Genomic DNA, 12514 nt, shown 5'->3' with positions numbered 1-12514 from the left:
TCTACTTCAGATAAGGTCTGTGTTTCGTGCAGGTTGGGGTGCAGGTTAGGGTGCAGGTTAGGGTTCAGGCTTAAAACTTGTTCACGCTACCACGTTCCCCAAGGGGTACCACCCCCCCCGCTCAACTGAAACAGTGGCGCACAGAATGCAAAAATATTCTTAGAAATATTTAACCTCCACACATTAACAAGTCCAATAGCTCAAATGAAAGATAAACACCTTGTTCATCTACCCAGCAAGTCAGATTTCTAAAATGTTTTACGGCGAAAACATAGCACATATTTATGTCAAACCACCACCAAAGATACGGCTAATTTAAATAGCCATTTTTGTCGAATAAAAGATGCAATCACAAAAGCAGGATTAAAAGAAAAATAATTCACTAACCTTTTGAAAATCTTCATCAGATGACAGGAATAGGACATGTTATACAGTACATTTATGTATTTTTCAATAATATGCCATTTATATCCATAAATCACTGTTTACATTGACGGCCATGTTCAAAAAATGCTACTAGAATGTCCAGAGAAATGATGATAACTCCGCCAGATAACGCCAGATAACAGCAATACACATCATAAACTTTGACTAAATATACATGTTCTACATATAGATAGAAAGATACACTTCTTCTTAATGCAACCGCTGTGTTACATTTATTTTTAACGTTACAGAAATCGTTCATTTTTCAATAATCTGAGACGGAGCTCAGACATTAGCAATATTTCTCCGCTATGTTGGAGTCAACAGAAACACAAAATTACCACATAAATATTCCCTTACCTTTGATGGTCTTCGATCATAAGTCGTATAAGGAGTCATACTTACCAAAAACTGCGTTTGGTTTTCAAGTCTGTGTCTTTGTGTTCTCAAACGCGACAAATTCCGGCAAAACGCGCATGAAAGTGCATGTGTTTTCACGTGACACCAATGCTTTTGCCCGCCAACGGGTCAAAGCCCACGCGATTTTCACAATGAAACGCCCTATTGAAAGGAGACATTGCGTTGAAGAGATAGAAACTGTTCCCAGATCCGTAGCTGGTTGGGAAGGGTGGGGGCGATGACGTCAAAGTTGGCCCAACTTTCCTGCTGACAGAGAGAGTTTGGGAGAATGGCTGCCCTGTGAGTTCTGCTTTACATACAGACATAATTTGAACGGTTTTAGAAGCTTTAGAGTGTTTTCTATTCAATTATTATTATTATATGCATATATTAGCAGTTTTGGACAGATTTTGTTTCTGTTTACTATGGGCACGCAATTCCTCCAAAGGGGGCAGTATTCTGCCTAGCCCTAACAGGTTTTAAACCACTTCTGCGTTTTGATACCCGTGTAAATCTCATTAGGATAAGGTAACGTTTGTCAACATATTTTCATAAATGATCTTTGCTTATATTTAGCCAATATTGATCCGAGTTACCTTGTCCTGTGGATATCTACACAGTTATACAATTGGCAAGGTGGTGTAAGCCTACACTCAACACAGACCTTATTTTAAGTGAATCTAAAAATATCCTATGGAATAAATGAAGGAACCGCTTTTCAGATGTTGCTAGAAGGTGTCATGGGAATTATGACTCGCACTTTGGTAGTCAATTCTTACCATGTCCATTATTAAAATAGGATTTCCTGCATATAGAAATGACAGTTTTTGTTTTCAACATTCATCACAGGTAACTTAAACTCTATTTTTATTCAAACAGTTGAGAGTATTTGTCTCCTAAGCAGACTCTTCAGTATCATTGTCACTTCAGAGGTGTGTGTGTGTGTGTATTATATTAAGTTCAAATAAAAGTGTTCATTGTTCATTCAGTATTGCTGCAATTGTCATTATTACAAAAATGTGTGTGTGTGTAACGGATGTGAAACGGCTAGCTTAGTTAGCGGTGGTGCTGAGGTAACGGATGTTAAAAGGCTAGCTTAGTTAGCGGTGGTGCTGAGGTAACAGATGTGAAACGACTAGCTTAGTTAGCGGTGGTGCTGAGGTAACAGATGTGAAACGACTAGCTTAGTTAGCGGTGGTGCTGAGGTAACGGATGTGAAACGACTAGCTTAGTTAGCGGTGGTGCTGAGGTAACAGATGTGAAACGGCTTTGCTCTGCAAGGGCCATGGCTTTTGTGGAGCGATGGGTAACGATGCTTCGTGGGTGACTGTTATCGATGTATGCAGAGGGTCCCTGGTTTGCGCCCGGGTATGGGCGAGGGGACGGTCTAAATTTATACTGTTACATGTGTATGATATATATATACACAGTGGGGCAAAAAAGTATTTAGTCAGCCACCAATTGTGCAAGTTCTCCCACTTAAAAAGATGAGAGAGGCCTGTAATTTACATAATAGGTACACTTAAAGTACTGAAGACTCATCTCTTCAGTGGGTCATATGATTGAGTGTAGTCTGGCCCAGGAGTGGGAAGGTGAACGGAAAGGCTCTGGAGCAACGAACCGCCCTTGCTGTCTCTGCCTGGCCGGTTCCCCTCTTTCCACTGGGATTCTCTGCCTCACCCTATTACAGGGGCTGAGTCACTGGCTTACTGGGGCTCTCTCATGCCGTCCCTGGAAGGGGTGCGTCACCTGAGTGGGTTGATTCACTGATGTGGTCATCCTGTCTGGGTTGGCGCCCCCCCTTGGGTTGTGCCATGGCGGGGATCTTTGTGGGCTATACTCGGCCCTGTCTCAGGATGGTAAGTTGGTGGTTGAAGATATCCCTCTAGTGGTGTGGGGGCTGTGCTTTGGCAAAGTGGGTGGGGTTATATCCTTCCTGTTTGGCCCTGTCCGGGGGTGTCCTCGGATGGGTCCACAGTGTCTCCTGACCCCTCCTGTCTCAGCCTCCAGTATTTATGCTGCAGTAGTTTATGTGTCGGGGGGCTAGGGTCAGTTTGTTATATCTGGAGTACTTCTCCTGTCCTATTCGGTGTCCTGTGTGTGTCTAAGTGTGTGTTCTCTAATTCTCTCCTTCTCTCTCTCGGAGGACCTGAGCCCTAGGACCATGCCCCAGGATTACCTGACATGATGACTCCTTGCTGTCCCCAGTCCACCTGGCCATGCTGCTGTTCCAGTTTCAACTGACCTGAGCCCTAGGACCATGCCCCAGGATTACCTGACATGATGACTCCTTGCTGTCCCCAGTCCACCTGGCCATGCTGCTGCTCCAGTTTCAACTGTTCTGCCTTCTTATTATTCAAACATGCTGATCATTTATGAACATTTGAACATCTTGGCCATGTTCTGTTTTAATCTCCACCCGGCACAGCCAGAAGAGGACTGGCCACCCCACATAGCCTGGTTCCTCTCTAGGTTTCTTCCTAGGTTTTGGCCTTTCTAGGGAGTTTTTCCTAGCCACCGTGCTTCTACACCTGCATTGCTTGCTGTTTGGGGTTTTAGTGTCATAGTGTTTTGTGTTTTCGTTATATATTTGTGGTCAGGCAAGGAGCTGTCAGTCTGCATGGAGAAGCCAGAGCTGCCAGCCTGCATGGAGCAGCCAGAGCTGTCAGTCTGCATGAAGCAGCCAGAGATGTCAGTCTGCATGGAGCAGCCAGAGCTGTCAGTCTGCATGAAGCAGCCCGAGCAGTCAGTCTGCAAGGAGCTGCCAGTCTGCAAGGAGCTGTCAGTCTGCAAGGAGCTGTCAGTCTGCAAGGATCTGTCAGTCTGCAAGGAGCTGCCAGTCTGCAAGGAGCTGTCAGTCTGCAAGGAGCTGTCAGTCTGCAAGGATCTGTCAGTCTGCAAGGAGCTGTCAGTCTGCACGGAGCTGTCAGTCTGCAAGGAGCTGTCAGTCTGCAAAGAGCTGCCAGTAAGCACGGAGCCGCCAGAGCTGTCAGTCTGTAAGAAGCCGCCAGAGCTGTCAGCCTATATGGAGCAGCCAGTGCCGCCAGTCTGCCCAGCGCCGCCAGTGCCGCCAGTCTGCCCAGCGCCGCCAGTGCCGCCAGTCTGCCCAGCGCCGCCAGTGGCGCCAGTCTGCCCAGCGCCGCCAGTGCCCCCAGTCTGCCCAGCGTCGCCAGTCTGCCCAGCGTCGCCAGTCTGCCCAGCATCGCCAGTCTGCCCAGCACCGCCAGTCTGCCCAGCGTCGCCAGTCTGCCCAGCGTCGCCAGTCTGCCCAGCACCGCCAGTCTGCCCAGCGTCGCCAGTCTGTCAGGATCAGTTAGATCCACCAGTCAGCCAGGATCCACCAGTCTGCCAGGATCCGCCAGAAGTGCCAGTCAGCCAGGATCCGCCAGAAGTGCCAGTCGGCCAGGATCTGCCAGTAGTGCCAGTCGGCCAGGATCCGCCAGTCAGCCAGACTCTTCCAGATCCGCCAGTCAGCCAGACTCTTCCAGATCCGCCAGTCAGCCAGACTCTTCCAGATCTGCCAGTCAGCCAGACTCTTCCAGATCTGCCAGTCAGCCAGACTCTTCCAGATCAGCCTGTCAACCAGTCTCTTCCAGATCTGCCAGTCAACCAGAATCTGCCAGATCTGCTAGTCAACCAGAATCTTCCAGATCTGCTAGTCAACCAGAATCTTCCAGATCTGCTAGTCAACCTGAATCTTCCAGATCCGCCAGCCAGCCAGGATCTACCGGAGCCTACTACCTACCTGAGCTTCATCTCAGTACTGGGCTTCCTCTCAGTACTAGGCTTCCTCACAGTACTGGACTTCCTCTCAGTACTGGGCTTCCCCTCAGTTCCGGGCTGCCCCTCAGTTCCGGGCTGCCCCTCAGTTCCGAGCTGCCCCTCAGTCCAGAGCTGCCCCTCAGTCCCGAGCTGCCCCTCAGTCCCGAGCTGCACCTCAGTCCCGAGCTGCCTCAGTCCCGAGCTGCCCCTCAGTCCCGAGCTGCCCCTCAGTCACAAGCTGCTCCTCAGTTCAGTGGGGTTCTGGGTGAGGACTATTAGGCCATGGTCGGCGGCGAGGGTGGATTATCCCAAGACGCGAAGGGGAGGAACTAGGACATTAATGAAATGGGGTCCACGTCCCGAGACGGAGCCGCCACCATGGACAGACGCCCACCCGGACCCTCCCTATGGTTTTGAGGTGCGTCCGGGAGTCCGCACCTTGGGGGGGGGGGTTCTGTCACGCCTTGGTCATAGTGTTTTGTGTTTTCGTTATATATTTTGGTCAGGCCAGGGTGTGACATGGGTTTACGTGTTGTGTTTCGTATTGGGGTTTTATAGGATTGGGATTGCTAATGATTAGGGGTGTGTCTAGTTAGGTTTGGGCTGCCTGAGGCGGTTCTCGATCAGAGTCAGGTGATTCTTGTTGTCTCTGATGGGGAACCGTATTTAGGTAGCCTGAGTTTTGCTTTGTATTTCGTGGGTGATTGTTCCTGTCTTTGTGTAGTGTTCACCAGATAGGCTGTATTAGGTTTCACGTTCCGTTTGTTGTTTTCGTATTTAATAGTTATTTCATGTATCGTCATTCATTCATTAAAGAACATGACTAACCACCACGCTGCATTTCGGTCCTCTCTTTCAACAAACGAAGAACGCCGTTACATTTAGGCTGGGTTTCTGACAGCACTTTGAGATATCAGCTGATGTATGAAGGGCTATATAAATACATTTGATTTGAAAATGAGAAAAAAATCCAGAAAATCACATTGTAGGATTTTTAATGAATTTATTTGCAAATTATGGTGGAAAATAAGTATTTGGTCACCTACAAACAAGGAAGATTTCTGGCTCTCACAGACCTGTAACTTCTTATTTAAGAGGCTCCTCTGTCCTCCACTCGTTACCTATATTAATGACACCTGTTTGAACTTGTTATCAGTATAAAAGACACCTGTCCACAACCTCAAACAGTCACACTCTGAACTCTATGCTGGATTATACTATAGCTGAGATCCCAATACCCATCTAAACATAGCTAAACATAGCTTACTGATAGATCAATGAGGTTAGATCCAATACCCATGTAAACATAGCTTACTGACAGATCAATGAGGTCAGATCCCAATACCCATGTAAACATAGCTTACTGATAGATCAATGAGGTCAGATCCCAATACCCATGTATTGCGAACAGGTCGATTGTAGCGGTATTCATTTCGATGGAGAATAACTTTACAGTTATTTTGACGCTGTGGTTATTGAAGTCGTGGTTTCGTGGAAGAAACCGTTGTTGTGCATCGTCTTTCAACACTCCAATACCTGATAATGACCAAACCTGTTTAGGCTTTTTGGGAATTTAACTTCAATGAACCTGAAAGTGAGAAAGTGTTCATAGTAGAAACATCTGTTGGGTTGGTAGAATGTGTAAAGACCCACCTCATTGGTTAATATTCCCTGTAGTAGAAACATCTGTTGGTTGGTAGAATGTGGAAGTAGGTTTTAAATTCATACTTATTACAAATCTGCAGTTGTCTGACTATTATATTATTATTTAATGAAAGAAATGTAAAAATGCACTTTTTGTCTGGAAATAAAATAAACATTTATCTGCGTTAACCACTCCAGTCAACAGATGGCGATATGCGTTTTTCAGGCGATGCTATCAGAGTGACGTATAATGTAGTGGACGGGACGCTTCTTCAACAACATCTCGTCAGCCACCTCGGTAGCTTCCTAGCGGAAACGTTCAAGCTGTTCAGACTGCTTCGGTCTATATTTACTTCTGTTTTTGGAACATAATTCTGTCTTTTATCTAGTTTCCCCATTTCATGTCATATTTCCGTTTAGTCAGGTAACGGTAGCTGGCTTGATAAATGAGCCTATCACTAGGCTAGTCGCTAACTAGCTAGGTTAGCTGGCTAACATCCCCGACCATGCGCTCAGCAAGCTGCTGCCCTCCTGCTAAAAAAGAGGTCTGCTGGAAGGAGAAAGAAGGTATTTGGCTGAACGTTGTCGTGAAAGAGGAGAATGAAGAGGAGGATGTCACAGTAAACGAAGAAGTCGAGGGTGAGGCTGTTACACAGAAAGAAGAGGAAGAAAACGATTATACTTTATTTGGAGTGAATGAAGGAGAGATAACTGTCCTATTGAAGGAGGAGGAGAGGGAAGAAGAGGAGGAGACAGAAGATCTGAGTAACACCAGTAAGTCCTGTCTTGAAAATAGTTGTTGAACTGATACGTGGTTTTAAAACGGCATTCTACTCTAGTTCTGAGCTTAAATGCCGTGTTTTAATGTAGGAATTGATAAAGCTACACTGTAAGATGTGAATAGCATCAAGAAGCTGCCCAACAACAAACCTTTAACAATGGATTTGCACCCAAAATCACAACTTAAATGTCTCACGGAATGGACTTGCCTTCATTCAATACGGCAATTCCACTGTACTAAACTGGAGGCGATTTCCAGCCCACCGTTGTCTGCGGTCAAGTGAGCCGACAGTCGCAAAACGCGGTCAGGCCATCTGCTCTTCGGTTTCTTCCTGAATTTGCGTGCGCGAATACACTTTACGGAATGGCGTTTTTTCAGGTAGGGAAACTGAGTTGAATGGACTCATGCACAGGTAGTCGAGACGATGGCTACTAATCATTACAAGCAAACCGTTTGAAGCACACTTATTCAATCTTCCATCATAAAAATGATACCAAATCGTTTATTTAATTTCCGCGTTATCATAAAGTACTTAATCATTGCTAGAGTGTCAAGCGTAGGCTGGACTGGTGTAAACGCTACAACATACAATGACATTCTAGACCATTCTATAGGCCTCTCTGACTAAGAACCACACAGAGACCTGCATTTTGTAGTGGCTTTGACATATAGCCTAGATTATATGTCATAGGAAGTTTTATCATGTGGAGGTTTCATTCAGGTCTCTGTTTAATTAAATCATCTGTTTGTCTTTGACAGGAGAGAGACCAGGCTCTCCTTCTGACAGCAGGAAGAGTCCTTCAGGGAAACCAGACCCCGAGACGTCCTAACCAGCAGGACGACATCACTGCTCCCAGTGTGGAAAGAGTTTTACTCAGTTAGGGAGCCTGAGAACACATAAGAGAATACACACTGGAGAGAAGCCTTACCACTGTTCCCAATGTGGAATGTCGTTTACCCAGTTAGGGAGCCTGCAAACGCATGAGAGGGGACACACAGGGGAAAAGCTTTTCCAATGTTCCCATTGTGGAAAGAGTTTTGGCCAGGTAGGAAACCTGAACAAGCATGAGAGGACACACACAGGTAAGAAGATGTACCGCTGCTCCCATTGTGGAGAGAGATTTACCCGGTTAAGGTACCTGAAAGAGCATGAAGGAATACATACAAATACACAGGAGGAGAAGACATACCACTGCTCTCATTGTGGAAAGACCTTTTCCCAGTCAGAGAACCTGAAAACACACGAGAGAATCGAGAGGCTGTGTTCTGACTTGTGTTTTTGACTGAGAATGTGTGTGTTTGTTTGGGCTGTCAGACTTGAGTTCACTTTGTGTAATGTTAGTGCACTATTTTTAATTGTGATTAATCCATTGTCTGAAAGGGTTAAAAAAACACTGAAAACATCCAGAATACATCCTATATACAGCTACAATCTACAATGCCATGTAAACACAAGATGACATTGAGGTTAAATAAAGTGTGATTTATCAATGGAACATATTTTGACACGTCCACTGTGTGTCTCTGTAGAGTCATAATATCCATAACAACTAGAGGTCAAACAGGGAGATGGTTCCATTCATTTTCCCCACAGGGCTGTGTTTTGTTTAGACTCACCCTGGTGTGATGTTTTGATAACCATGTAAACCTCTCTGGGACAAGGTGACTGAGGACACAGTGTGTTGTCAATGTATTGTCATGTTTTTAAAATGGTACAAATGCCTTTATTTTAGCTGGACCCCAGGAAGAGTAGCTGCTGCCTTGGCAGGAACTAATGGGGATCCATAATAAACCCCAGGAAGAGTAGCTGCTACCTTGGTAGGAACTAATGGGGATCCATATTAAACCCCAGGAAGAGTAGCTGCTGCCCTTGGCAGGAACTAATGGGGATCCATAATAAACCCAGGAAGAGTAGCTGCTGCCTTGGCAGGAACTAATGGGAATCCATATTAAACCTCAGGAAGAGTAGCTGCTGCCTTGGCAGGCAACCTAATGGGGATCATAATAAACCCCAGGAAGAGTAGCTGCTGCCTTGGCAGGAACTAATGGGGATCTATAATAAACCCCAGGAAAGAGTAGCTGCTGCCTTGGCAGGAACTAATGGGGATCTATAATAAACCCCAGGAAGAGTAGCTGCTACTTGGCAGGAACCTAATGGGGATCATAATTAAATCCCAGGAAGAGTAGCTGCTGCCTTGGCAGGAACTAATAGGGGATCCATATAAACCCCAGGAAGAGTAGCTGCTGCCTTGGCAGGAACTAATAGGGATCATAATAAACCCCAGGAAGAGTAGCTGCTGCCTTGGCAGGAACTAATGGGGATCCATAATAAATACAAATACTTTTACTTTGTTACTTGTATCAATATATTTGTCTCCTTTTACTCTCTGCTTAAAATATGCTAATTAGCATCAAAGTAGACAACATGCAAGACTACAAATCTCTGCAAGCTCCAGCAATTAATCTCTAGCCGACACCTTTCACAGAACAGTTCACAGAATTGTCCATTGAATAAATGTTGACAATTTAATCATTGCTACATTAAGGCCTGATTTGCGGAGTGCTGCAGAGATGGTTGTCCTTCTGGAAGGTTCTCCCGTCTCCACAGAGGAAATCTGGATTTCTGTCAGAGTGAACATCGGGTTCTTGTTCACCTTTAGATTGATTAAGAACAAGTTGATTGACAAGTCATGAAAAATGGAATAAACCACATTTTGGCTGTGATAAAAGATATGCCTCTGGGGTCAAAATGATCCATGTCAGAACTATGGTTCAATTTATTTATTTTTATTTATTTTATTTTATTTATTTATTTATTTTATTTTACCTTTATTTAACCAGGTAGGCAAGTTGAGAACAAGTTCTCATTTACAATTGCGACCTGGCCAAGATAAAGCAAAGCAGTTCGACAGATAAAACGACACAGAGTTACACATGGAGTAAAAACAAACATACAGTCAATAATGCAGTATAAACAAGTCTATATACAATGTGAGCAAATGAGGTGAGAAGGGAGGTAAAGGCAAAAAAGGCCATGATGGCAAAGTAAATACAATATAGCAAGTAAAATACTGGAATGGTAGTTTTGCAATGGAAGAATGTGCAAAGTAGAAATAAAAAATAATGGGGTGCAAAGGAGCAAAATAAATAAATAAATAAAAATGAAATACAGTTGGGAAAGAGGTAGTTGTTTGGGCTAAATTATAGGTGGGCTATGTACAGGTGCAGTAATCTGTGAGCTGCTCTGACAGTTGGTGCTTAAAGCTAGTGAGGGAGATAAGTGTTTCCAGTTTCAGAGATTTTTGTTGTTCGTTCCAGTCATTGGCAGCAGAGAACTGGAAGGAGAGGCGGCCAAAGAAAGAATTGGTTTTGGGGGTGACTAGAGAGATATACCTGCTGGAGCGTGTGCTACAGGTGGGAGATGCTATGGTGACCAGCGAGCTGAGATAAGGGGGGACTTTACCTAGCAGGGTCTTGTAGATGACATGGAGCCAGTGGGTTTGGCGACGAGTATGAAGCGAGGGCCAGCCAACGAGAGCGTACAGGTCGCAATGGTGGGTAGTATATGGGGCTTTGGTGATAAAACGGATTGCACTGTGATAGACTGCATCCAATTTGTTGAGTAGGGTATTGGAGGCTATTTTGTAAATGACATCGCCAAAGTCGAGGATTGGTAGGATGGTCAGTTTTACAAGGGTATGTTTGGCAGCATGAGTGAAGGATGCTTTGTTGCGAAATAGGAAGCCAATTCTAGATTTAACTTTGGATTGGAGATGTTTGATATGGGTCTGGAAGGAGAGTTTACGGTCTAACCAGACACCTAAGTATTTGTAGTTGTCCACGTATTCTAAGTCAGAGCCGTCCAGAGTAGTGATGTTGGACAGGCGGGTAGGTGCAGGTAGCGATCGGTTGAAGAGCATGCATTTAGTTTTACTTGTATTTAAGAGCAATTGGAGGCCACGGAAGGAGAGTTGTATGGCATTGAAGCTTGCCTGGAGGGTTGTTAACACAGTGTCCAAAGAAGGGCCGGAAGTATACAGAATGGTGTCGTCTGCGTAGAGGTGGATCAGGGACTCACCAGCAGCAAGAGCGACCTCATTGATGTATACAGAGAAGAGAGTCGGTCCAAGAATTGAACCCTGTGGCACCCCCATAGAGACTGCCAGAGGTCCGGACAGCAGACCCTCCGATTTGACACACTGAACTCTATCAGAGAAGTAGTTGGTGAACCAGGCGAGGCAATCATTTGAGAAACCAAGGCTGTCGAGTCTGCCGATGAGGATATGGTGATTGACAGAGTCGAAAGCCTTGGCCAGATCAATGAATACGGCTGCACAGTAATGTTTCTTATCGATGGCGGTTAAGATATCGTTTAGGACCTTGAGCGTGGCTGAGGTGCACCCATGACCAGCTCTGAAACCAGATTGCATAGCAGAGAAGGTATGGTGAGATTCGAAATGGTCGGTAATCTGTTTGTTGACTTGGCTTTCGAAGACCTTAGAAAGGCACGGTAGGATAGATATAGGTCTGTAGCAGTTTGGGTCAAGAGTGTCCCCCCCTTTGAAGAGGGGGATGACCGCAGCTGCTTTCCAATCTTTGGGAATCTCAGACGACACGAAAGAGAGGTTGAACAGGCTAGTAATAGGGGTGGCAACAATTTCGGCAGATAATTTTAGAAAGAAAGGGTCCAGATTGTCTAGCCCGGCTGATTTGTAGGGGTCCAGATTTTGCAGCTCTTTCAGAACATCAGCTGAATGGATTTGGGAGAAGGAGAAATGGGGAAGGCTTGGGCGAGTTTCTGTTGGGGGTGCAGTGCTGTTGTCCGGGGTAGGAGTAGCCAGGTGGAAAGCATGGCCAGCCGTAGAAAAATGCTTATTGAAATTCTCAATTATGGTGGATTTATCAGTGGTGACAGTGTTTCCTATCTTCAGTGCAGTGGGCAGCTGGGAGGAGGTGTTCTTATTCTCCATGGACTTTACAGTGTCCCAGAACTTTTTTGAGTTAGTGTTGCAGGAAGCAAATTTCTGCTTGAAAAAGCTAGCCTTGGCTTTTCTAACTGCCTGTGTATAATGATTTCTAGCTTCCCTGAACAGCTGCATATCACGGGGGCTGTTCGATGCTAATGCAGAACGCCATAGGATGTTTTTGTGTTGGTTAAGGGCAGTCAGGTCTGGGGAGAACCAAGGGCTATATCTGTTCCTGGTTCTAAATTTCTTGAATGGGGCATGTTTATTTAGGATGGTTAGGAAGGCATTTTTAAAAAATATCCAGGCATCCTCTACTGACGGGATGAGATCAATATCCTTCCAGGATACCCCGGCCAGGTCGATTAGAAAGGCCTGCTCGCAGAAGTGTTTCAGGGAGCGTTTTACAGTGATGAGTGGAGGTCGTTTGACCGCTGACCCATTACGGATGCAGGCAATGAGGCAGTGATCGCTGAGATCTTGGTTGAAGACAGCAGAGGTGTATTTAGAGGGGAAGTTGGTTAGGATGATATCTATG

At 45.4% G+C, this 12514-nt stretch overlaps 1 protein-coding gene across 1 annotated transcript; it reads left to right on the top strand.

The window, feature by feature from the left end:
• Nucleotides 1-6421: 6421 nt before the first annotated feature.
• Nucleotides 6422-8512, top strand: LOC116362710 (histone H3.v1-like). Its single transcript, XM_031816828.1, has 2 exons — nucleotides 6422-7005; nucleotides 7772-8512. Exons 1-2 carry the CDS (start codon nucleotides 6738-6740, stop codon nucleotides 7840-7842), a joined length of 339 nt encoding a protein of 112 aa, XP_031672688.1. The 5' UTR covers nucleotides 6422-6737; the 3' UTR covers nucleotides 7843-8512.
• Nucleotides 8513-12514: the final 4002 nt, after the last annotated feature.

This window comes from Oncorhynchus kisutch, unplaced genomic scaffold (genome assembly GCF_002021735.2).
Source record: "Oncorhynchus kisutch isolate 150728-3 unplaced genomic scaffold, Okis_V2 scaffold877, whole genome shotgun sequence".
NCBI lineage: Eukaryota > Metazoa > Chordata > Actinopteri > Salmoniformes > Salmonidae > Oncorhynchus > Oncorhynchus kisutch.
Note: the sequence above shows the minus strand (reverse complement) of the source record. Positions and strands in the feature narration are given on the sequence as shown.

Bases quoted from the DNA above. Each gene is read 5' to 3' on its own strand.
- LOC116362710 (XM_031816828.1), top strand. From the start codon at position 6,738: ATGCGCTCAGCAAGCTGCTGCCCTCCTGCTAAAAAAGAGGTCTGCTGG. The intron at 7,006-7,771 runs GTAAGTCCTGTC...TGTCTTTGACAG, and splicing joins AGAAGATCTGAGTAACACCA to GAGAGAGACCAGGCTCTCCT.